This window comes from Thunnus albacares, chromosome 2 (genome assembly GCF_914725855.1).
Source record: "Thunnus albacares chromosome 2, fThuAlb1.1, whole genome shotgun sequence".
Classification (NCBI taxonomy): Eukaryota; Metazoa; Chordata; class Actinopteri; order Scombriformes; family Scombridae; genus Thunnus; species Thunnus albacares.
Genome location: NC_058107.1, coordinates 17,362,205 through 17,389,378, shown reverse-complemented (window position 1 = coordinate 17,389,378; position 27,174 = coordinate 17,362,205). Strand labels below are relative to the sequence as shown.

Here is a 27,174-nt window from a genome sequence, read left to right as displayed (position 1 = left end):
CAGCTGACTACTGGAGCTTATGAGAATGCTCAGTTGTCAAGAGGGAAGAATTTACATGAAGGTGCCGCTTCCAGTTTATGTGCTATGCATGACCCCCACATGCCAGCTAGTGCACATGGTATGTGCATGTGTGTGATGTGGGGTTATGTATGTGTGTTTTAGGGGGTTACATGTGTACATATGCCACTTTTTAACATAGTCGAGTGTCTATGAGGGTGTTTATGAGTTTTGTGCATGTGTCTTTGTGTTATTTTTGTGCATCTGCTGCATATCTGAGCACTTTCATAGTGCCTTTTCAAGTGTGTGTGTGTGTGTGTGTGTGACAAAAGAAGACAAAAGACAGCCAAAGAAAGCCTGATCCCACAAGGACTCAACAATCTGTTTGATGTTGCTTTTCTGACCTTGCGAGGTGTGCGAACACACATCCTGTTCAGAGTTTAGCTACAGCAGCATGAGGAAGTATAGAGCTGAAACATACTTTTCACATGATGGCATTTGTCAAGTAGGTTCGCTATTTCACTGTCATCTTTAGAGGTCACGGTGTTGGCTGTGTAAGAAGGCCCCCTCCACCTCTGCCTTTCTTCTCTCTTGTAATAACTGGCCACAGTGTGACATCCAAGATATTACTAGTGGCCATTTTCAAATGATAAAATACATTTTGGAATTGATTCAGCTGGCCAAGAGTTGGTTATTGCATAATAGTCATGAGGCCGATAGCTGAAAACAAATACACATTTACTGATAATATTTGTTTTTAAAAGAACTGCTCTAATCAAAAAAATATGTCCAAAGGCCACACTGTCACAGGCAGTTTGTTTTGTTCCAGGGTCACTCATTTTCCAGGAAGTGTGTGAAATATCACTGACCCCACAAAACCTCTGGCACTGGAGTATGGCATGTCACAGGCCAGCTCCATAACATGGAACACACACACTTACACACACACAGTATATCAACAGGTGGCTACTGTGGACCATGTTGTGTATCAGTCACATTCAAATACACTGTTACTGTTACATAAACCCTGAAACTTTACATATTCCCTCAATTATATGCGGTTGAAAAATGTAGCAATAAACATTTAAAATTTGTAAATTGTAGAGAATTGCATTGCGTACCAACATTGTGTATATAGTGTGTATATTTCTTAATGATTCACTTATTTCCTAGAACATCAGAGCCACATTTCTGAAATTGTGAGTTTTTAGAAATCAACATCAGAATAGATGTTATCATTTTTATTGAAGGATTTCTTTTCTGGCCGATGGCCCTGTTTTGTTTTGAGCCACGAATTCTCATGATTTCAGCAATCAGCTGTTTATCGGTTATTTAGAAATAACAGTATATTCCAAACTTATTCCATCCTATTGAAACAGATCGCAAGCATCGGAATAACAGTGTTAGAAAGTTTCCTCAACATCATCTGCACATCAAGTGATCCCATTTGGTGTCATGACCCCTTTTCCTCATGTCCACCTTTCCTAAGTGATGAGTCAGTCTTCACACGAAAACAGCCCTCCCTTTCCCTCATCCACCTCAGTTTCACCTAGTGACTCAACTTAACGCCTCACTCTGTGTTTCTCACCCTTGCTTCACCCAACTTTCTCAATCGTACCTCCCTTCAGACACCAGGCCATTTCCGCTCTCTTCCCTACTCAACAAATATGTTCTTTGGAGCCTTTCCCAGAATACTTTGGCATGCACCCATGCCCACTCCCAATCTGCTCTCTCGCTTGACACAGATCCATAGGACAGCAAGGGGGCAGTGAAGGTGGCAGGAGGTACACCCATACATTTATTGTGCAGTCATGGTGCAACTACCCCTTGAGAAAGAAAAAGAGACAAGGAAGGAGAAAAAAAGAGAGGAGAGGGAGAGAAAGACTTACCTCATGCCCTCTTCTGTGTAACATGCATTAATGTTTGGACGTGGTTTATTCTCAGTGGAAAGGCAGCTCAAAGGCCGAGCGAGCCCCTGCCTAAAAATATCAATTCTTGGTCTCTTTGATGGAAAATTTGACTCTGCCTAACGACTGCTGTGAAGTTATGAACAAGTGATGAGAGGCTGGACGAGAGAGAGAGATGGGAAGCGGGTGAGATAGGAATGGGAGTAATGGAAAGAGGGTGAGAGAGGGATGAGAGACAGATGGGTGGGGGAAGTAATATCGGAGGGGTGAGACGGGGAGGGAGGGACTGACTGGTGAAGATAGGACATTATGGGTCAGCATGTGACTCATCTGGGTTAAACACGTATTCAGGCTTTCTCTCATGAACCCACAGATAGCACTGTTCTCAAATGCAAATGCATTTGGAGTCAGGGGACATTTTGTCTGACTGTTTATGCTCCAACAAAAATACATGAGTTTTAAAAGCTAAAAACAGAGATTTTGCAGCCAGACAAAATGGGTAACAATTCAACACACTAAACACTAGCATCATTCTTGCTCAGTGGCTTTTTCACCTTCTCACATCATGTAGTTATTAGTCGTGTCAACCGTCACCCAAACAAGTAACATATATTTTCCTGTAATTAGGAGTCTACTCTATAGTGCTATAAATACCTTCATCAGAAAACCTCTCCTTTTGTAGCCCCCTTATCCATTCTTCACCCCTCTCTTGTATCGTTTGTCCTCTCACCCTTTCTCACTCTCACAACTTCAGAATTGCTTACTAAGGCTTGAGCAATCTCCTGGTAATGGTGTTTTTAAGTGGCCTGTTTGCATAGAGAGCCTATGTAGAGAGAGCCCACTATAGAGCCAATGACTAAGTGGGACTTGTTACAGTGACTGAGCTCATATCCAGAGCCCAGTCATCCACTGGGGGACTGGCTGCTACTAGTCTGGCTGTGTCTCTGAGCTATCACCAGCCAACACAGTTTTAGCAGTCTACTGTAATGCGACACTTGGGGATTTTTCAAAGCGGGACAGCAATGAAACATACTTGTACTATGTGTACTATAAGCAGTAGTTAATGCCTTTATATGTGCGTGTCTGCATTTCTATGGCTGTGTATGCATTACCTGTGCATCCCTGTATGTGTGTGTGTGTGTGTGTGTGTGAGAAGAATAACGCTTGTATTAGTGTCTGCATGCAGCAGTGAATGCATAATAAACATCCTTTCTCTGATTTGATTGTTACCACAATAAGTCCACCTGAGTGCCCCTAAAGAATTACTAGTCCTCTCCCTTCATCTGTGCTTTAAATTTCTTTTTATGGTTTCTTTCAAATTTTCAGTGAAGTTATTTGCTTTTACTTGGCCATTGATAAAAGCTACATTAAAGCAGAGTGACTTTGATGCAGGGGAGAGGAACCTTTGGCAATGGGCCTTGATGAGACAGCCAGCCGGCCAGCCAGCCAGGTTTTCATTAGATGAATGCTGTGTGGGACCTGAGCCAGATAAGATGGGCGCCAACATACTGGAGCCAACCAATATAGTTATAGCAAGGTGCTCTCTATTTCACTTCCTCTACGTCACTGTCTGTCTTTGTCGAAGTCGGTGTCTGTCTTTCTATCTCCATCTCTCTCTCTGTATAACCTGAGAGAGGGTAAGGCCAACCTGAACAGCTCCCGTGCCCTTTGCAAATCAACACACCCAGAGCGGTGATTTCCATAAAGATGTCTTGGCCCAGCTTTGCTTAAGAATAGGTCGACTGAAATAGGTAGCTTAGTGGTAAATGTCAGAGAGAGATCCAAGAGGCAGAGATACATGGTGAGGAACAGAAAGAGAGAGGGAGTAAAAGAGAGAGTGTGTGAAGACATGAAATGCAGGAGTATAAAAAATTAATAAGTTCATCGTTAAATTGCACCTGTTGACATATCCATTTGGTTTGTCACACACTCATGCAGTCAACAGCAACAATGGGTTTTTAAAACATTTTATATCCACCACCACTGCATAATTAGCCGGACAGTCACAGGTTCAATTTATGTAAGAGCCAATTACATTTCCTCATCAAGTGTCATCGCACAAGAAAAGATGCAGTATAACAAGCAGTGTATCAGAATGACATGTGTTTCTGCTTGTCACGGGGGATAACACATTTCTACATCAAGAATCTAAAATGACAAATTAAAGATATTCAGATCTTTATGTGAACAGAGGAAGAATTGCAAGAACTTCTTCCATACATGCTCGTGGATTCAGCAAATCTTAGTGGACAGTTTGTATGAAGGACAGCTGTGTTATTCCAGGGCCAGTCCTTTACTGGTGGTCACCATTTTGCCCCCAGACCATGTAGGATGCCCTGGATTCCCACCGATAATAATAGCTGCAGAGAGATGTGTTGAAGAGTACAGCTGGGGCACGACTTTTCCCCTCTGCCTGGTGTCCACACGCCATTTAAAGTGACACCCTGACACTCTGCACCAGGCTGTCTTTTCACTGAGACATCATTTCGAGTGTATCCCCTTTTTTTTTTTTTTTTTGAAAAGCACAAAAAACATGCTATTTGCAGTTAATTCCTGTGTGACATAAAAAGTAGCAGTGTCGATTTTGCATCACAGAGCAGTAATAAATGTATTTCTGGTTTGGTTTTTGGTCTTTTTCTACTTGAAATACAACAAAATTGTGGTGTAAAAATCCACAAGATCTACACTGTTAGTTAATGGCATATTGATTGACAGCATTGATAATTCCCTAGGGACCTTTACTTGTCACTTTTTACTGCCTGTTAGGCTCTAGTCAGACATTGCCCTGTTACATTCAGGAATGCTACATTCCTTTGCTGGGGCCCCTGGTCCTTATTCAGTGTTTAGCTTGTCAAAGACATGACCCCAAGTGCAGAATAACCCATACACAGTAGCCTCCACTAAGCTATTGTGTTTATAGCTATGCAGAGTATGTGGATGTAGGAATGCTCACATGTATAATATATGTGTGCACACTGTTGATTGTACATACGCTTAATTGCATGCTTATAGATTCTTGCAAGTTTACAGGTGTGAGAACCAATTCGACTTGTGATTGTTGATGTACTGTATGTGTGAGTGGGTCTGTTGATGTGTATTTGTGTATTTACATGTGGCATGGCAAATCCTCTCACTGATTGTTTTAACTTCTGAGAGCCTGTTTGTCTGTGCGTGTGTGCGCACGATGCCACAGATAGCTGATATCTATCGGGGCGTTAAGCTGATTAGAGTGAACTGTGGCCAGGTTCATTTGCATACGTTTCTTATCTCATTAGATTGGTATCAGCCTCTGTCACCATGCAAGGCCTCGACCGGGATGTCTTCGTACCTCGCTCTGTAAGCACACAAGCACACACACATGCACACACACACACAATCCCCCTAGATGCCCCTGGCTAACAACAACACCAATGTGTAACACCAGCCAAGAAATGCAGCTTCCTCATCTCCTCTTGTCACCAGCACTACTACACTGCTGTCACGGCAACACATCACGTCTTCTCCTCAGGCCCTCCGTGTCCCTGGTCTTATCAAGGTCATTAACTCACATCTCTTACTCCCATCTCTACACTGTCATCTGTGCTCATCTCATTTCTTTCTCTTTTCCCCTTGTTTAGCTCTCTTCCAATCTCAGGTCTCTGTAGGGACATTTCTTAGGTTGTGTGCATTAAAGATGTAATGTAATTTCAACTATATTGGCATAAATTTGTGTTTGTCTGCTGTTGGCATTTTTCAAGGTTGGAGTACTCACTGCAAAGAAATTTGCTGTAAATAAACAAAAGATGTACAGTATATGAAAACTTACTTCGCATATGTGTCAAGACTGTTCATGGTTCGTTGAATTGCCAAATGAATCCAATCAAATTTCAAATTATTTCAGATAATGATGCTTTCATGAGGCACATCACAGATTAAATCTGACTTATATATCAGACATCAAACTACTCAGCTGCCCATGCAGCTCACTTTTAGGAACAAACATGTTAGGTCCACCTGTCAAGTGGACTTCTGTGGACATTTATAGAAGAATTAACACACTGACCATTAGACTCTCAAAAGATATTGCAACAGGATGACCTTTGATTTCTGAGTACTGTACTCTTTACATGTTTATAATAAAATAATCCTTTAGCTCATGTTATAGTGGGAGCCTTGTTACTTTGACTGTTTTCCAGAATCATTTGAAAAAAGTAGAAGAGCCGCTTTCAATAGCTACCACTTCTGTGGTTTCCGCAGGCGATGGTAATGTTAAAAGATGCATCTCACACGGCTACTAGATAACATTTTATTTACTATCATCCCTTTCTCACCAAGGACAGCATTAACACTTTGTTTTATGAGTTCTGTCAATGTCGCCACGCCTGTGGACAAACCAATACATTGTTCTCATTTATCTATCAAGTGCTTGCCCGCTTTGAATGAGTGGTCCCGAACTGAGTGCTTGTTTCAGCACTGCTCAGTCATCTCCTGTACATATTTCCATTGTCAGGCCAGACCACGGGTACTGATGGGAACATACTGTATATCATTGCCTGGGCAGCCAGTGGAGACACGCAGAGGTCATATTAATTTTTAGTTAAGGCTAATAGTGCAGGTTACAATGTGCTGAGGTTAGCATATGTCCACCCATAGAAATCTTGGTATAGCTGCATTCATAAATAAACCTAGCTACAAGCTGTCTGAAAATCCAGTAAAACTGCCGGGAGTAAAGGAAGACCTTAGATATTTTATTGGTCTTATATTTGCAACTGATCCAAAAGACAGAAAAAAAACCCTTATCACTTCCCTCAGTGAAAGAGCACACAGCTATGTAGCATTTCAAATGGTTAGTGACAGGTTTAGGCATGTACACCTTGAGAATGGGAAAAAAAATATGAGATAAGGGTGTTAGTTGAGGGAGTAGAGTAGTTGATTGGCTTAGAGCAATTTTCTGTATTCTCATATTCTTCCCTCCTCTCTGAGTGTTGCTAATCAGTTTCATGTCATTGTTTGCACCAGGATTTGTGTAAACAATAAAGTGAGCATAACTCTCAACATATGATTAAATAGAATCTGAATTCCATATGCAATGTCTGATTATTATAAGCACATTACTGTTTTGCGACAATCATGTCTGCTAATTGAACAATATGTTGTTAAGCTAAATTATCATTTAACATCAGTATTTTAAACAATACAATAATCACAAATGTTCCCTCAGCTATGTGATGGTTGAAGTGCTCTAATGTCTCCTTCCCTTCACTGAGTTGAAGCCAAACAGATCAGCAAACAGAACACTGTAAGGTCAGTACTGTCAGTACATTACTGAACACAGGAACGCAGTGTTAGGCCATGAAACCTAAAATGATGTCACACGACTGGTGTCAAAGGGGCTCAAGGTGCTGCACACAAATCATGTCCTTGCAACATCATGATTTTGAATCTGGCCCACTTTTAAGTTGCATCTCGTTTGCAGTTCACACTACAGCACAAGATAAACAGACAGAAGCAGTTAGAAAAATGTCATCTGCACAGTATCATGTGTTGCTCTGATGCTTCCACATTGGAATGTGTGATATGTTCACATGAAATTTAAGAGCAGAAGATCAGTTTTATACTTTTTTTTACTTAAAAAAGTTGTGTTAACTCCTTTCAGTCACTTTATACTATGTTGGTCACTTTTTCAACTTTATTTTACAATAGACGCATATATCAGGTTGCCACTGTATTAAACACATAACAGTTTTATATCAAATGTCGGATTTCAGTTGGTTATGTCAGCCACTTCCGATATGATCAAAGTTTCCCTCCAAACTTCACCAACATAAAGACAAGTGCCCAGATTTTGACAAAAGAGAGTCCCACAGTTTACCTCTTTTTGACTTTTTTGTACTGTTACATGTACCTCCTCAGCGATGAAAGAGTACATGTACATGCCTGCGGGTTAACTGTTAGTTAGAGTTAGTGGGAAAAAGAGAGCTGCAGAGACAGCCCCTCACATCTCTGTTCCCTTCAAGAGGCTAATGCTTTATTTATAACACTGCACCCCCCGGGTGCACACCTCAGGTCCCTGCACAGCCCCTTCTCTTCCCCACAGGTATACTCTGTGCCTCTGCCTCGTACTGCGCTACCTAGCGCACCTTCACATGCCTTTCCTTTCAACATCCCACTCCTGCGGCTGCATAAGAGGAGGAAGTTGAGGAGAGAGATACAAAGACTCGGTGTGACGCACATACAATCTGCAGACTGAAGCGGTTTCACAGCCATGGTCTCCGATGTCTCGCTGCAGTTCTCTCGTGTGTTGGAGAGAAAGAACCGAATCCCCTATCCTCTAGCCCTGCGCACTCCCGCCGAGCTGAACAAACGCCACAGAGGAGAAAGAGAGAGCGAGAGATGGAGAAAACGAAATGTGGATGAACACTAAAGAAATGGAGAAGTAGAATTGGGGGGAGGAGAATGGAGAAGACAAAGAAGTGGGAGGGGGGTGAGAGGAGAAAGGAGAGATGAAGCATGATGAAGAGGGAAAGAAATAGTGTCTCGCTCTTTTTAAACTTGGAGATGCTCAATCCCTTCTTCTCACTCCAACCTGCATTTCTGGGTCACTAGAGACATTTAAACTGCACTTATAATTAACAGCTATTTTTAAACAGGGAGGGAGAAGTGGAGCGGTGGCGAGGTACAAAAGCATTAAAATTGCCCCAGATTCGCTATTGAATAGGACACATCAAGGCAATATGCTGGCAGATCAAAGTGAGCGAGGAGAAAGGAGACAGGGCCGATCAGTGGGGATAAATTGTTCCCTTTATAATGGCATAAGAATAGACCTCTTTGCAGCTGAAACAATTTAATAACTGCATTCATTACCTCTGTCCAGTCTGTCTCTCTGTCTGTCTGCTGCACAATGTGCAACTGTCTTTTCCGTGCGCTATCTCTCTTTGTCTGTTTCTCTCTTTCTCTTTGTGTTCCAAACTTATTACCTTATTCCTTTTCTTTCTTTACATCTCTCAGTCCTTGTTTTCTGTCTTCCTCCATCTACCCACCCTCCAGAGTCTAGCATCATCCACCTTTCTTGCAGCCCCTTGGTCCCCACCGTCCTGCCTCTCCTCCTGCATGCTCCAGCAGTAGCTACAGCAGCAGAGGTTCCACTGAGCCGATGTGCTGCAGGCCCGACAATGAAGATGTGCAATGTCTGACACTCTTGGAATGAGAGCCCTAATAGAAGGGGAAGCGGTTATCACAGAGCTCCCCCAGGACCAGCCTCTGTGTGCCTGACGCTAATTATGGCGCATGCAAATGAATGTGCAGCATTAAAGTCAGGAGGAGCATGCCTGCCTGGCTCTGTGTGTGGAGGGGTTGTGTGTCAGTGAGTGCATGTGGCGGTGTTTTGTGTTAGTGTGTGTGTGTGTGTGTGTGTGTGTGTGCGTGCGTGCGTGCGTGCGTGCGTGCACAGGGTGTGTTGATCAGTGTGAGTATGTGACTTGTTTGGATACTTAAAGGTGTGTGTGTGTGTGTGTGTGTGTAGAATTACAGAGAATTAAGTCAGCAGGGGCATACCATCAGGCCAATACCCATTTACCTTTTCACACATGCAATGGTTTCAATACTTACACAGATTAATTCTTTATTCTGTTATTCATTAGTATAGACTCAAAGAGTAGGCATGCATCAAGGATTAGGATGAAGGAAACAGGCAATAACACAATCTCTCTCTCACTCTCTCGCTCTCATGCATGAATTTGAGACTGAGCGGAGATGATCTCACAGGAGGATTCCTATAAATATATCTCGCTCACATTCACAAGCAACCTCTCCAAGAGGGTGTCTTTATTAAAACCATTTTGTCTTCTCTTTGTGCCCTTTGTATGCTTGTGTGTATGCGTACACATGTGTGTGTGCGCCCATGTGGTTTTGCATTTGTTTGCGTGTGTGTGTGCGTGCACATTCACACTAGTAGCTTGTTTATGTATGTATTAATACATGAGCATGTGGATGTCCATTTCTCTCTCTGTCTTGTGTTTGTATGTGTGTCTTTGTGAGAGGTTTTACACATTTAATTGTATTTTCCTATTTCAGAATGTGTTTGCTCTTGCACCTTTATGTGACAACCCCTGGCTGTTTTCCCATCATTTTGTGTGCGTGCATTTTTATGTGTGTGTGTGCGTGTTTGTGTGTGTGTACTCTATATGTTGGCCATCTTATCTCCCCATTAGCCTCTTGTGCCCTGACCAGTATTCCCTCTCTCCCCTTCCTGCTTTCTCTAATGGGTAATTTAGCCATGCTCGCCTGACATCTAGCCTATTCCTTGTTTAGTTGCCATGGCTACGCAGGCCTATGGATTGCTCCCTTGCTCCCCTGGCCTTGCTGTGGATGCTATAGATGTCTCATCTATTAGAGGGCAGAACTGCTAAACACAGAGCACACACACACTCTCTCTCTCTCTCTCTCTCTCTCTCTCTCACACACACACACACACACAGTGTTGACTACACAGATAAACAATGAAGCACTCTGACATGAATATAGATTAATCTCTTTGCAGAATAGAATCTCTGACTCGAATAAGCGCTGAAATTGACCATAATCATGAAGGTGACTGTGATGGCATTTTTATGACAGGTTAACAACATAATAAATATAATTTTAAAGAAGTTTTTTTTTTTTTAAACATCGCATTGAACCAAGTATAATCCTCTCAGTTAGACTTTCAAGGTATAATAAGGGATTTGATGCTGTAATAATCAGAAACAGGGCAGAAATCATGTCTGTGAATAGCAGGTCATGTTTCACACTTTGGTACTTCCAAGGTCAATCATACTGTTCTGATCAAAGCATATTTCTTCTGTAAAATAATAAGAGGATACTATAAACTTCAGTGGTCTCTTTTTGATTTTTCTTTATTGTCATCTTGGGTAAACTATTAGCATTGCTGTAGTTTGCACTGTGCTGTATCTTTTATAAGATTTTATAGTCTCCATTACCCTGTTATCTAGGCCTGGCTCGAGGCAGCAACCTGCTGATAGATGAGGCCCTTTTGTACTTCCCAAAAAGAAATCATAACTCCAGTCCTCAACCACCTACACCTAGAGACACCTACAGAGGCCAAGCTTCATGAGTCAGTGTGGAAGCATAAACGTGTGCACGTGTTCCCTGTGTGTGTGTGCACGCACGTTTGTGTGGTATTGATTTTTCTTTTCTTTTTCTTAGTGGAATATATAAAATGTGTTTGAAAAGTTTATACTCCTCTGTCTCACAAGGAATGCACTGAACTTTGTCATCAGTTTTGTGAGGTCATCATAGGAGATTCAGTGTCATATGCCAGACCTGCATTCTGCAAAAGTTACACAACAGAAGCGCATGGAAGAATGAGGGTTGCAGGCGGGTGGGGGGAAAAAAGCAGCCTTGGTTTTGGTCTCTCTCCCTCATGTATTTTGCAGGACTTGCAAGTTGGAGGTGGAGGGTTTGGGGTCAAAACAAACAAACGTGCTTGAAGTTTTCATGCTTTTGCAGAAGATGTTGTCTTTGAAGTTATCACTATCGAGAGCAATGGAGAGATAGAGAGGCAAACGGGTATAGAGAGAGTGAAGATAGGGAGAGCAGCAAGGGAAGGAGAACGAGTTATAGAAGTGTGAAGCCCTTGAGTTGAAACTGTGCCTGTCTGGGCCTACAGAGAGCAGATGACAGTAGCTTTAGTTTCTTTTGCGGAGCTCACAGTACTTTTGCCTTACATAACCCCTCCCATTGTGCTTTTTCAATTATTTGGGGAAAAATCTTAAGTATGCACTTTAAAAGTTAATGCTTTTATGTATTTGGAAGTAAGGGGAAGAGAGGGGGCGCATCACAGACCACACATAAAGCAGATAGCTCTGACAAGTTTTCAGAATATCGACAATTATTATATTCTTTAAGGTATATGAGTGAGGTTTAGCAGGGTACAGCAGTGTTTTGGGATAGAGAGCAACATAGCAAGAGTAGATGCAGGCAGTGCAAACTCAGACATTCTTATATTTTACCCTTCCCCCCATCCCAGATTCCCTTTAAGGTGCCCCTTACCCCCCTACTCCCCTCCTCCTGCTTCTCTGTGAGGTTAAAGCGCACCTTCCCACTAAAGGGCTCTGGGGTCACGCATCTGCATGTGAAATGTGAACCCGCTGACATTCCAGGGCAGCCCTAAGCCGTGCAGTCCTTTTGTTCACTAGGGTGCCAGTGTCAGGCCTAACAAGCCTAGCTAAGGTCTCCGAGAGAGGAGAGAGAATGACAGGGAGAGAGCTTGGTGTGTTATTGATGCCCACCGCAACCATCCGATGTCAGAAACGCCACAGTAGAGAAAAAGAAAAGTTAGGCTCTAACACTGAGTTATGTTGATCTGGGTATGTTCAAATGGTAGCATGCGGAGGGGTAAGGGGGTCTATATATTGAATAAGGTCAAGGCAACCATGAAAAAACAGCCAGGTTTCCTTGACAACAGTGCAGACTTTAGTGACTGCAAGACCGGCGTTGGCACCAGAACTGATTATATTCACAGCTTAGTATAAAACTACATTTACAATCTGAAATCATGTTTTCTTGCTGGTTAGTCTGTCTCATTTTTAATCCACAAACTTGACCAAACGTGGTGTGTTTAACCTAACAGAAGGCTTTCAGGCACATCTCAGTGGACATGCAAGCTCTTTTCAATCAGGCAGCACACAGAGGTGCTATGGCAGTGCTGGGGTCCTTTCAGCCTGTGAATTAAGTTCTGAGGCACAAAGGGCAGCTATTCACCAGGCAGTGATGGACTTCACACTAGCCTTTATGTCCTCACTGGCAGGCAGAGAGAGAGAGAAAGAAAGAAAAAAAAAGAAAAGTTGTGAGGAATAAATGAAATAGTAAACAGAGAGATTGTCCTGGGAGAAGTGGTACGGACTGACAAATATTTCAGAATAAACAGTATTAATTAAGATGATCAATGTGAGAAATTTCTGACTGTACATGTTTTCATTGTCGAGTGGCTAATGTTTTAAAACTGATATTCCACATTCAGCAGTCAACAGCTGACTGAAAAAATAAGATTCAGACAAGATAATTTCCCTCCCTTTAATATAGATGATATTGATGCGTTTATTACCTGTAAAAGTACACATGTCAAGACAAGAGACACATAAATATAATCTCCAATCAATTAGAGAATAGACAAATCTTAATGCTTGGATAAATTATGCTAAGTATATACATTTAAAAAATAAATTCTCAGCAAAAACCTGTTGATATTGACACCTTGTCTTGAAGCCTTTACAGTCTCAAGCTGATGTCACACTTTAATAAAATGCATAATGATTTAACTCTTGGATTTCAGATCTAATGCTGCTATGGTGTTTTTTTTTAATGTAGCATGAATTGTTTTACCAACTTAACCAAGACCACATGGATATTATTATAAACCATCATTAGTCATCACACAAATTTCGATAATCTTTATCATAAAATAAACACCTGTCAGGAGATGAAGAGATGTGTGACATTTGACCATGAGACTGAGTTTCACTGTCAAATGTCTTGAATATGATTTGATTAAAATCAGGTGTCTCTGGATTAAAATAGATGGACAGATGGAGGATTATTTGCGATCTCTAAAAAAGCAACATCCACCAGGGGATATACAGAACAACATGCCCTATACCTGCTTGTCCAACTACGTATGTGTGTATGCACATTCATAACCGCCTATCTGCCAGTCACACCATGTAAATGTACAACACTAATTAATGAGCCCAAAGATCTGCGCTTGCCAAAATATATCACCGAACTTCAAAGAGCTCATACATGCGCAGCACACATGGATATATCACACCACACAAACATGCACAGCCCTTTTCACCGAACACTTTTACTTACTCTAACATATTGTAAGTGGGGCCTTACACTCCCATCCCACATTCCTTTCCCTGGGGAGCCCGGTGCAGTGTGAGTGATTCAGTTAGTGTTACTACATTAGAGCTGTCCATCCATCCGGTCTGCTTTTCCAAACACATCCATCCCACTCCTAGTTAAAACACTGGGGGATCTCCTCCACCCCCCCAAAGTCTTTTATGATGTCCATAAAATGGAAGAGTGCAGCTTTACTTGAACTAATAATATCTGAGCTTACAGGGCCGTGATTGATGATCTTTAAAGCCAGCCCGATCGGTCTCATCTTTCTTCAGATTTTTATCACTGACTTGTTTGCAGTCATGTGCAATCACAAGCACCGGGAGAGGTAACAAGTGCTTGATGTATGATGCTTGAGCCACTTTTGTCAGCTGCGCATTTCCCTCCTCTCCCTCTGCTTTTGTTTTTTCTTTTTCTTTTCTATTTTAACCCCATTTGTTGCCTCTCTTGAATTGTTTGCAGACTGTTGGTTTACTGTGTTCTCTCCCTCTCTCCCTCTCTCTCTCTCTCTCTCTCTCTCTTTAATTTTTCAGATGGTGGGAATGTCTTCTCCTGGGGGATGGGGCAAGAGGTGAGCCAAACATTTTTCCACTTTTGGCCCTTCCAGGAGAGTCAGACTTAGAACAACACTGGACTGCAGGCTTTTTCATATCATACAAGTTCTTTCTTAGTCTCTCTCTCTCTTTCTCTCTCTCTCTCTCTCTCTCTCTCTCTCTCTCTCTCTCTCTCTCTCTCTCTATCTCTCTCTCTCTCTCTCTCTCTCTCGCTCTCTCTCTCATACACACACACATATATATATAAATACAGACACAGACTTCTTCCATTTTTGAGACATTTTGAGATGACCTTTTTTCCAGAGTGGAGATTAAAAGGTTTTGCGGGAGATCTGTGTCCGATCCCTCCCTTCGAGCACTTAATATCCTTCATGGTGTGCCAAGAACGCACATCTTTTTAAATTCTATAAATCACCTTTATGGGATCTGCTGTTTGTCCATTTCTACTCCTCTGCTTCACATGGACAGAGCAGGAAATCCTCTTTGTGGAATCTACTGTAGTTTATGTGTGTGCATGGCCCTTCGAATGTGTATGGCCAAAAGTATGAGCGTGTGTGTGTGTGTGTGTGTGTGTGTGTGTGTGTGTGTGTGTGTGTGTGTGTGTCTGTTGGCCCTGTCCTGTCTCTCCTCCTCTGTTAGATAAAGAATCCCACCTGTCACTGAGGATTGTTCTGGCCTTTCATTTAAGGCGCTCTTTAAAGAGCCGCATCATTACACAGCCCTCAGACAGAGCCCAGAGAGTGTAAAACCTAGGCCCACCTCAATCCCTCTCTCTCTGATTCTTTTTCCTCCTGGCTTTGGTGTTTATCTGTGAGGTCGTTTGAAACCATGGCCAAAATGTGATCACTTTTACAACGTGACAGTGAGGATGACGCTTTGCCAGGACAGTGAAACAAACATGTAGGTGAAGGTTAGAGAGACAGGGGGAGCAATGAAAATGTTAGACATCAGTTGTTATGAGCTTTGACGTGGCCTTGGCTTCCACACTGCACTCCTACATTGCAGGGTAGCTTGTAGTCTAACTAGACTCATTGGATTTTCATAGGCGTCCTCACGTCTATATAACTCCAAGTTAGTCACAGTGCAAGGACACTGTCTCTCTTTCTTTCCACCCTCATCATGTTCTTTCTTTGTCCTCTTTCTCCCATCCTTTTTTCTCCTTCCTCCCTCCTCCCTTTCTTCCTCTACCCTTGTTCCTTTACTCCCCCCTGCCCCTCTTTTCCCACCGTGTTTTTCTTGCTCTTCCTCCATCTCTCCTATCTTCCTGCCCTCTCTCTCTCCTCTGTCTTGGAGCCGTTGTGATGATTGATTGTTTCTCTGTGCAGTCTGACAGGATGTAGCACACTCTCGGCCCCAGGGGCCCCGAGCAGACTGCACCACCTGATTAAGACTCCCCCTGTAATCAGCCACACAGTGCCACACCGAAACCACTCCCGTCAACACGTTAAAAAACATAAGAAAGGTTCCACCACCTGAAAGATAACACTTTGTTTGTCGCTAGAATAGAAGTGAGATGCAGGCCATCTTGAACTTTTCTTTACTAAGCTGATACCCTCCTCTCTCTAGGGCTTAAAGTCTCTTATGTATCAGTAGCAGCAGAAAAAGTAGAAAAGCAAAAGGTCTTAAACCTAATAAAGTTCTCGGCCGCCTTACCAAGGTAAACCCAGTCAGCTCTAACCCTATTATGGCTGGTAATAGTATTACAGATAGAAATCTCATTGTTTTCCTCCTATTGAGACTAAAAGACGGCCGGCCGGCGCTGTATCACATGATTGAGGTGAGAAAGAATTTGAATGATGTCAGAGAGTGTGTGCCACAGCCAGAATCAATATGGTAACAGCATAACAGAGATAGAAAGTGGTATCAAGGCAAGCAGAAAAACAAATAGTGGTATACCAGATGCTTTACGGAGCAGAGTCACTTATACGTATACTTACTTTCTTAGTAAGTCACATTAAAATGTAAAATGTTCATATCTAAAGAGTTATCACTATCATTATGGGTTATTGAATTAACCAGCAAGTCAATGTAACTGATGGCGTAAACCTAATGCAGACAAATATATCTGCAGTCTAGAGTCATGTCTGGGTTCCAAATGTCAGCTGTGTGACAACAGGATCAACTGTCTGCTGAAGTTGTATCAAGGAGTTCAGCCTGTCAGAGACCTGAATTGACATAACATTCAATAGACTCCTAATGTGAGCTCTAAATAGACTAAATAATGAGATAGACAGTAAGGAAAGAAAACTACTCTATCTTACAAATCCGATGATGTTAGTACGTGGTAGTAGATGAGCTGCAAAAGTAGTACAGTATATCTGCATTATCAATGACTTGCAAAAACTACATAACAACAATCTTTCAGGAAAAAAAGATTTGTTAGTGAGAGAAAATGTGAAGTGGAGAATGTAATGTGAGCAGGGAAAATGAAGATCTGCTGTTATTTTCCTGATTTTCTTTCAGTGATGAGTTACTGACCCAGATGCAAATGCTTGAGACCACACAGACATCAGTACACACATTATAATAAAACATGCAGTCAAGCATGCATGCGTCACATGTAACATTTTGACGCAGAATATCAAGAATAGATTTCAGGAAGCTAAGACAGAAACACTCTCTTACTTTTGCCCAGTGTTTTCACGCTGTTGAAATGTAGTTAAGAGTGGCTAAATATTAGGAAGTGAAAAGGTGCACCATGTATTAATGCAGTGGTTCTTAAACTGAGGCCCGGGGACCCCAAGGTGTCCTTGAGGGGGCTCCAGGGGGGCCCCAGAAAAATGGGGAATATTTTAATTTCACTATTATTTCATTGACTAGAAGTTAGCCCATGAGAGAATGTAAAGGAATGAATATTCTGTTCACAGGTTTCACACTCTTCACTGTTAATCTGCCAATCTACAGTATAGACAGTTATGGAATAACTAAATCTAATCAGATGGGGATCCCTGAGACTACATCTTATCAAATACGGATCCGCGGCCTGATGTGTGTCAATTTGGGGGTCCTTTACACCAAAGACATTGAGAACCACTGTGTTAATGTATGTCTGAGGTATGGCTTCAGATCAGTGTGGCTATTCAGCTTGTCGATTGCAATCCTGTCTGTACTATAATGATGAGGGTTCATCAGGCTTGTTAAATAATAAAGGAGCAGGCCTGGGGCCAGATGCACAAAAACCATGCATACACCATTTCCTGCACATAAAGTGGTATTTATAAACACAGAATGCGTGGTGAGAATTTGCGCAGCTCACAAATTCTTTAGACAAGGCATACACAAGTTTTTCTAAAGCGACTTGAAGGTGAAGTGATGAGGTGGAGATGAAATATAAGGTGAGAGACAGAATCTTTTAGTAAAACATTGTTTGTTTAGGTTGATAACCAGCTACACTGATTGTGTGTGTTTTTTTTTTTTTTTTGCGTTCATAGAGATTTGTAAAATGCAAATCAAAGGCACATTTATAAACATAACATTGATCAATTAATTTTGTGTGATCAATTTTATCATTCTTTTTTATCATTCTTCAATTTGCATAGGAGTCAAGATTTTATTTTGCAGTTAATATTCTTTTTATTCTGTCCTTGGTTGTGTCACACCTTGTAAAGTCGGTTTAGATACAAGAGCTTCAAATTAATCTTGATCACATTTCTGAGACATCACTGCCAACGATGGCTTACAGGTCCATGTGATGAATTAATGATATGGACGGTATAAAGAGCTGCACAGCCGTGTGTAATGGTCATGCGTAATGACTGCTCTTCTGCTGTTGGAGAACGTCACTGGTGCAACACAATCAGTGAAACGGCTCTTCTTCTCTCTGGTTTGTTTCATTGTCAGCTGTTTAGACTGGTGGAGGCAAACTGACACGAAAACAGCTGGTTCAGGGCGTCTTCATCCATTTATGGCTAATTGTGAGAGTGGAAATAAAGCTTGTGCACCCAGTTCATCAATGACTCATATTTAAAAACAGAACCATGTGTACTCACGGCTTTATAAATCTGACGAAAAGAATGCATATGCATATTTCTGGCTTTGTGCATACTCACAGTTTTAGTCATGAATCTACAATGAGTTTTATGCATCTGGCCCCTGGTGGTGGTGGAAACCCTGGGCCTGGTTCCAACACTGTTCAGGCCTCATCGAACCCTGGGCCTGTTCCAAATTGATGCTAATATGGACTAGCTTGCTGCAGTGGAAAAAAATGTGTATTATTGATATCATGGCTCTACAGGTCTTCATCTGTATGTTATGCCTGCGCATAAGAAAACAAAGAAGATAGACCAAATTAAAAAAAAAAAAAAAAAAGTGCCACTGTTTGTGTATGTGTGAATGCACAATGCATGAGTGCATTTGTATATTAGTGTGTCTTGCACGCTCATGCTCTCAAATGTATGTGTACATAGTCTAAGCATCTTTGCCTATGGGTGTGTTCAGCATTTCACCATGCTCACATTTATATCTGTCTATGTTTTCCCTTTCCCTTCCTGCTGATGCCATCAGTACACACGTTGTGACTGATGACAGTCGTTGCCACAGTCTGATGCTCTGCTGCTTAATGTCTTTTTTGTTTATTAATTAACTGCAGGACATATATGCTGAGAGACACCTATTGATTCTACTGCTGCATTAATTGATTTTGTGCTTCACTAATCATATTGTTGCTGCAAGATCATTACTAGGCCTCTGTGTTTTCTTTGTGGTGGAGGATTGTGTGTTGATAAACTGCAGTTCTTAGTTGTGTGGTTGAAGTGTCGAGCGCAGTTGTCATTTTGATATCTTTCTATATTTTCTGTGTGATATAGTTTATTGAGAATAACAGGGTGGGAAACAGGGAACAAAGTCATTGATTTGCAAGTCACAAGAAAGTCCTGATGTTCAAATTCTGAATTGCTCATCATGCTTTCTTTATCAAAATGAATGCCATTTCAAAATGTAAACACCAACAACATCAGTAGGGGTATTAGCTGAAATGTCACAAGTAATAAAATGTTTTTTCATACATATAGAATCAAAAATACAAATTCTCATTCCTTATCGACCCATCCCATTTTTTCTACAGACACCTTAGACCATTGGCACTTATTAATTCAAATACGCATCAAAACAAGTCCTGCTGACCCTCAATCAGGCCCATATTTGAACAGTGGCCTGAAAGTTCACCCTGTCTCTGAAAATGTTGTCATTGCCACCCAAGATGTTTCTGTTTTGTTCTTGATGAGGGCTTCAAGTTGTGGTGTTGCGTTTAACTGACACATATCCTAAAATTGACGTCAGTTTAGTCAGAGGTTTGACTACATAAATTCAAAATCACAGAACCGAATCAGATTTTTGTGTGTATTTTGTAAAAAATAAATAAATAAAGTAACCATTAAATTTCAAGTAACTGGTAAGAACAAAGTCTTGTGAATCCAGCTGGTCTCTCAAGTCAAGAGGTTTGAGTTCAAGTAATGAGTAGTCAAATGTCAAGTTGCAATTGTCCTCTGATTTATTTGAGTTTCAAGTTGCAAAAGATGTGAATAGAGTTTGAACAATGTGACATGTTTGAACACACAAACTTGTTATCAGATGGACACAAAAAGTAAACCAGGATTACATTGTACATAGAAAGCAGGTGGCATAACCCTGACAGCCAAGAAAAGGTAAGAGTGTCTTCTAACATAAAACACTATTATACTATCATTGAAACAAACAGATTCAAGTGTTTGTGTGTATCTGACTGCCAGAGGTTCCCTAGTGAGTCTGACCGGGGGTTATAGTGTAACCAAAGCGTCTGTCTCCTGCTCACCACCCAGATCAGCCGGTTCAGCTTGACTGGGCCCAGTTGTCTTGGTTTCATACTGACAACTGTCTGGGAAAGGTCTGTCTGGGGTTCAAGTACATTAAAGTCATCCGCTCCCCTCCCACTGAGCCCCAACACAGATGGCTCCAGATGCAGCTGGCACAGCATGGAGCAGCACCTGACAGTGCTCATTCACTCAGACACACACAAAAATACACATATACAAGTATAAACGCAGATACACAAACACATGCACAAACTCAGGTATGGACACATCTGCTCACTTACTGCACCTAAATGCACGTAAACACTGATGAAGGCATGTGCACTCACACCTATAAATACATGGACACACACTCTCACAGCAGGAACATATGCTGCCACGCATCTACAAATCCTCACAGTAGCACACATTGGAATACGCAATTAAAGACCCAGATTACTGCATGGCGCGCACACACACACACACACACACACACATTCAGATATAAACCCACACATATTGTGCTCACTTTCAAACATATGCCAGGGCATGCCAACGTGCACATGAGCACAGTGCAGAAAGCCCTTTATCTCTGCAGGAGCGAGCGGGAAAGAGAGGAGCAGGACAGCAGAGAGAAGTCAAACTGAACACTCTCACCATTTGTAACACAGAGAAAGAGATGTAAATCGAGGACAATGCTTTCTGTTGTACTTGGCGAGATGTTATGGCTATTAAGCCTTTGTGTTCGAAAAGACTTTTACACAGACCCAGCCACCGATGAAGGATTGCATTGCCAGGCAGTTGTACATAATGGTAAATGAAACATGAAACACAGTAGACTTTTGTCTAGTGAAAGAAATATGCAGTCTACCTTTTTTTAACAGTATTTCCTCCTCTGTGACAGCCATTTGAGCCAAGATGAATTGCCATTTCCCCGTGTCATATATAACCATACACAGCTGATATTATAACAGAGCTTTGCAAAGATGCACTTAAATTATGATACTCGGGAGGTGATCTACAAGTCCTGTTTGACAAATATAACAACTATGTTTACACTCAGGAATGGCAGGGTGGCATGAATTAGAATGAGATGAAAGATAGACAAGATTTGAGTCACTTACTGGTGCCTCACAGAAGGGAGAATGATTCTTCCCCCCCAAATTGAAACACCCTGTAGGCATGTGTCTTTATTTAAAAATCTATTAGCAATGGAATCATTGGGACTGAACTTTGATTTAATCCTGTGACTGACACAGTGTCATTATTTCGCTTGCAGGGACAGCTTGGACTTGGAGAGAATTGGATTCACGTCTCCGCTCCTTGTCTTCTCAGCCATTCTCAACTAGCAGAGGTCACGCAGATACAAGCAGGGGACAGCTACAGTGCAGCTGTCACAGGTGAGCCAAGCGTTTGATCTGCTGTGGTAGCCCATGAAGAGGCTTCATCTTTTCCCCCAGCTGTATTATTTTGGCATAAAAGTACAACTAGATAGCACAGTTGTGACTCAAACCTCCAAAGTGTCAGTGCAGACATCTCGCATTGTGATGTATTAAAACTAAAATTCCTTAAAAGTTGTATTCACTCTACATAATATATAAAACAACTTATTAACTTGAAAACCTTATTTTCCCAGCAGTATCCCTCACTGTGGCTTTGAGCTGTGCTAATTTTTCATCTACATCATTCCATTGAGTTTTAATTAACACAACAAGGATTCAGTGTCCTCAAATGATATCACTTGGAGCACAAATTTAACCTCATTATTTCTCAATATTTCTTAAACCAAACGAAATTGTGCAATACTGTAGCCAGTTTCAATGTTACGTGTTAATGATTTACATAATGGATTGACTTGTTGTTCAACCAGCTATCCCCTAAACTACCCTGCTAAGATCTGAGACTATCCCTGTAGCTACTTTGTTAATATTTGGACTGAGAGGTAAGTGGCACACCATTTCTTCACATCAGTTATTCCAGTTAGTCCTCTTTCTGACTACATTTAAAAAAACAGGTAGTCTCAGGTAGTCCCTTTTAGTTTTCTCCCTCTTTATTCAGTAACTTGTATGATTTTCAGCAATCTGATTCATCTCCCTCTGCTCCATAGAGAGTCATTGAACTGCTACAAATCTAGTTCTAATACATTTACACCATTACAAAGTGTCAGGAAACTACTTCTCCTTCAATTGCTGCTTGCCTTCTGCCAGACAGATGGAATTAAAGTGGTTACACTACAAATGTAACATCAGCCACTTAAAGAGACAAGGCTAGTTTCAAGACCAGGGTACATTTACAGCCTACTGCTGTACTGTAATTTTCTGTTAAAAGAATTGCCTATTGTTGAACAGAGATGTCTGCTGGCACTGTGTGCGTGGTCTCGCTGGAAATGCCACTGGTTCATTAAATGAACTGCAGCCGAAATATTAAGTTTGGTCCCATCTGATTTCTTGGTGCATTGAAGACTATTTGGAGAGTGGGGCCCTACCTGCCGGTGGTACAGTTATGTCTTTAGGTGATCTATAAAATGTTATTATTTAAAACAAGCTTTTTTATGGATTGCTTACAAGGCATCCTTAGCACATGATTGATCTGACCTTTCACAGACTGTCGTTCTTTGGGAAAACATCAGCCTTAACCTTTTTTAGCTGGATTACCCTGCCAGCATCTCTGTACGTGTGTGTCTGTGTGTGTGTGTGTTTTTTTTTGTGTGCCTGCCTCTGTCAGGCTGTGTGTGTATGTACATGCATGCGTTAGTAGTGTAAATGTGTATGTGTGTGGTGAAGTGGCATCTAGCAATGCCTGCCTCATATGCTTTTGTAAGGTTTGCTTTGCTGAGATGAAAATAATACATTACTGATTGATTGATCAATCATGTCTGAAAGGGTATCCGTGTGTGTGTGTGTGTGTGTGTGTGTGTGTGTGTGTGTGTGTGTGTGTGCGCGTGTGTGTGTGTGCCAGGGCTACGTACAGCTTGATGCAGAATAGAGATTGATGGAGGCTTGCCGTGAGGAGGATACTCAGTTATCTCCTTGTAATTAAAATCCACCTCATAAAGATTATTGACTCCCCCACCACACAAACCAGCATGCTCCCTCGCTTGGCAGGGTTTGCAAAGCGCTTCTTAAAAAATGAAAAATAGCATATTAAGCAGCACATATTTCCCATTTATGCGGAACATTTAGATGTGGTTAAGTTATCGTAATGTGCAATAAAACCTGGATGTGAAATTTGTAATCCACTTTGGAAAATTGCTTACTATATTGCTTTAACATCCCCTGAAAGAGCTTTTGAGATGTGTGTGCCAGGTTTATTGTACGCCATAATTTAAAAGTCCTCAATGTAGGCAGTAAATATAAATTTATTAGTGGCAGGTTTAAATAGGCACACTGAGGTAGCATGAGTGAGTGGATGCTTGAGAGTTTGCTGTATGTGAGTACATACAATGTGTATGTGGGTTTACCGTACAGTGCTGTACATCAACTCCCTCTTCTAAATGAAACCAATCTGACAGTTTATAATTCTCTGTTCCATTTAACTGTCTCTAATTGGGGTCAGTGTTTCTATTTGAATGTGGAGGAAATCAGAGTTGTAAGGTTCAGGAGCAAGCTAATCTGTGGTAGACTGGGGTCTGGTTTCTTCCTGGCCCTGGAGCCACTAAATTGAAAGAACCACTTCTGGCACTTAGCTGTGTTATTCCAGTGTGACCACAAAATGTGCACGTTGTTTCAACAGTCTCATGTAAATATGATCAGGGACCCACAATTACAACCTGGATGATACACCAGAGAGGGTCAGGAACATACATGCAGAGCATACCAACACATCCTCATAGGGGTCATTATACCTTTCATAGTTGAAATAAAGGTTTTGACACATAAAAGCACTGGAAAGATGACACTTCATGTGTCTATTTGAACATTTGTTCATATTTCTAGCAGATGGAGAGCTGCTTCTCTGGGGTCAGATCCCCTGTGTGTCCCAGGTCAGTGATCACCCTGGCCTCAAAAGGATCTGGACCCCACAGCCTGTTCCACTGGCAGGCAGAAAGGTATGTGCTTTTAACACTGTATCTTATTTTTTCGCATAATGCAGATATCTATTTGCAAGGAAGTTTTTAGTTGTCAGCTGACACCTCCTGTGTTTTTTTTAAATTTTGCACTGCTTTAAAGTAAAAAAAGAACACTGTTTGGTTGTTTGCAGGTGTGCGGTGTGGCCTGTGGAACCTGGCATATGATGGCACTCACTGCTGCAAGTGAGTAATCTATCATCCATCCCAAAATGTTCCTATCTCCCTGCTTAATTGTTTTTAGGATGATGAGAACGGGTCATTGAAGGTACAACAGTCAAATTCAGGTTTTGATTCTTATTACTCTCCTCTTTCCCCTCCATACAGCCTTCCCTTCCCCTTCTCCAAATGATGTCTTGCTCCTCCTTAAGGCCCCTCCTCACTCACTTTCTCACTCATCAAACCATAATTCACTTCAGAGGGAAGCATCATTAATGCACAGTAGGACCCAGCAGCTTGATGTGTGCTAATTATATTGTGTGTTTTACACGCTAGATGACTTTTGCTTAGTCAGTGATGAGCTCAGTCTCTGGTAATTGTTTTTTGGATGTGATGAGTTTATAAAAGCCTGTGTGTGTGTATGTGTGTGTGTGTGTGTGTGTGTGTGTGTGTGTGTGTGTGTGTGTGTGTGTGTGTGTGTGTGTGTGTGTGTGTGTGTATGTATCTGGCCATGTTATGTATGTGTGTTTGTCCGTGCCTGTGAATGCAATGAGTGAGCATGTGGATGGTGAGATTTTTACCATGAGAGTATGCAGATCCTCACTTTTATTTGTGCTTATGCATGTGCAGTCTTGCATTAAGTCTATGTGCTTACATGTATACAGCATACACTGTTTTTATAAGTAGCCAGAAAGACAAGATTATTCCACAGCTCCACACATCATCCGCCTCAGCAAACTTGGCTAATGATTAGCAAACAGCCAAAATCTCAACATCATTCTGACACATTAAAACTACATGTAACTTCTAACTCCGTCAATCCCACACAAAACTTTGACATGCGCCGTCAAGCATGGAACTACACTCCATGACTTGCTTGTATTCTCCACAACCCTTGTGATCCTTTTAGTACTGTACATCACTCAGTATAGCTAGAAATGCTGCTCAGCCTTTGGCTAATCACGCTGATTGGAGGTGTCCTTTGGCTCACCTGGGGGCTTCCAATCCTATTAGGCCAACCGTCCTGAGCCTAGCGCACCCAGCAGCCGCTCGTGTTTGATCACTGGTGCTTAGAGCCCACACTTGTCCTCTTATGTTGGTGTTAAGGCATGGAGGAGAGGAGCGGCAGGGTGGGGTTTGGTGGGGGGGTTAAAATGTGATCTCCTTAACTCTCTAGGGGGGCAGAGGGGAGTTTGGTGCCCCACCTCCCTCACTGACACTCCTCTGCTCCTCCAACTAGAGCTGCTCTTTAAACTTCTGATGTCAGTTGAAAGGCGGAACACTGCAAGTTGTTTCCAAGCAAAAGGGAGAAAGATGGAGGGAATGAAAGATTGAGAGAGGGAGAAGAAGAAGAGAAAGTCTATATAGTATGTCTCTGTTGTGTTTTGACCTATAAAAAAATATTTTTGGAAATTGTCTATAGTTGTTCTCACTTAAGTTCCCCTAAATTTCTCTCAACTCACCTCCCTCTTTCTTTCGTTCTTTCTCTCCTTCCATAATCTTTCTTTTTTCCTTTTCTCTGTGCTGTCAGTCTATGGAAACATAGAACGTCTGCCATCTCATTGGAAGTCAACACACCTGATCCCACCAGACCTGTCACCTCTTTCTACCTTCTTCATATCTCTACCACGTACGATTCCTCCCCTCCATCACTCCTTCTCTCAACCTTCCTCCTGACTGCTATTCTCACTCACTGCACACCTATCACTATGTCTCTCTTGTGGCTCTCCTTCTTTCTCCCCCTCTCCCTGTCCCCTCCTCCTCCTCCTCCTCCTCCTCCTCCTCCTCCTCCTCCTTCTTCCCCTGGCCAAGAGCACCCAGGAAGAGCCATGTGTTTCCAAAGTGGACTGGATGGGAAATCGAAGCAGGGCTTCTGTGTTTATCAAGCCACAGCTCCGTCACCTTGCTCCTATTCCCATCTGGAGGCCCCGGCAAATTGGTGACAGCAGCAACAACCCTGTAGCACACATGCTCCTTTTTCTGTGTGCACGTCCACACACACAGCATAGCACCTTGGCCTGTTTAGTTTTATTGCTGGTGTCAGGTGAGGAGGTGGACGTAGGAGTGCTGTCTAATGTTCACCTCACACACACACACACACACACACACACACACAGACACACTCACACACAAGTCATTTCCACCCCTGCCGACACCTTGGCTAACAAGACCTGTGAACCACAGTGACAGAACTCCTAGACTTGTCAGAGTCCCAGTCATTTAATGCCAAGACCTGGCCCCAGCTCTAACCCAACAGGGTTTCTGTATGCACACTAAGCCACAATAGGCTTCACGGTGTTGTAGTGAACATGAGTCTACTGAGTACTACTGCTCCTCCAGGTTAATGCTGTTTAAATAACACATTTATTCCAATGATTTACAGTAATTATTACTATAAAATGCTAAATTACTTACATGGAGTAATATTAGTGATCTGCAAGGAAAGTGGGGATGAAATGTGTTTTGTGTGGCATTGTTCAGTTGGTTCTCATGAAGTTTAACTTTACCCTAAGTTCACATCTTATCATGTTAATTTGCACCATCACACATGTATAAATCTTTGAATGTATGCTGTCACTCCTGACTGTCTGCTTGGCTGTGTAGCAGTACAGTTATGTGTCTGTAAATCTGCTGTATCCACAGGCATTTTCAAGCATCAAATAGTCATTACAAGTAGTGTTGCATGGACCAGCCCCTCAACCACATGTGTAAAGGAAACTCGGTACTCAATACCTTTTCCAGTCCTCCCACTTTTCCCTTTGCTGTGGACATGTAAGTGGAGGAGAAAGGAGAGTTGACTCGGGTTAGAGCCCTGCACAGCTTTGCTACCTTGGAAATGAACT

The 27,174-nt window shown here is 41.9% G+C and overlaps 1 protein-coding gene across 7 annotated transcripts in view; it reads left to right on the top strand.

Moving 5' to 3' along the window:
• Positions 1 to 27,174, top strand: part of LOC122994588 (probable E3 ubiquitin-protein ligase HERC2) — a 335,049-nt gene that overhangs the window by 299,165 nt on the left and 8,710 nt on the right. For 5 of the 7 annotated variants that reach the window (XM_044369347.1, XM_044369354.1, XM_044369339.1 and 2 more), the window contains 5 exons: positions 14,321 to 14,358; positions 21,386 to 21,506; positions 24,042 to 24,154; positions 24,307 to 24,358; positions 24,500 to 24,613. In XM_044369347.1, the coding sequence (XP_044225282.1) occupies positions 14,321 to 14,358; positions 21,386 to 21,506; positions 24,042 to 24,154; positions 24,307 to 24,358; positions 24,500 to 24,613 (438 nt within the window). The remainder of the gene's footprint in view (positions 1 to 14,320; positions 14,359 to 21,385; positions 21,507 to 24,041; positions 24,155 to 24,306; positions 24,359 to 24,499; positions 24,614 to 27,174) is intronic. The other 2 variants (XM_044369372.1, XM_044369386.1) reach the window with 2 other exon arrangements.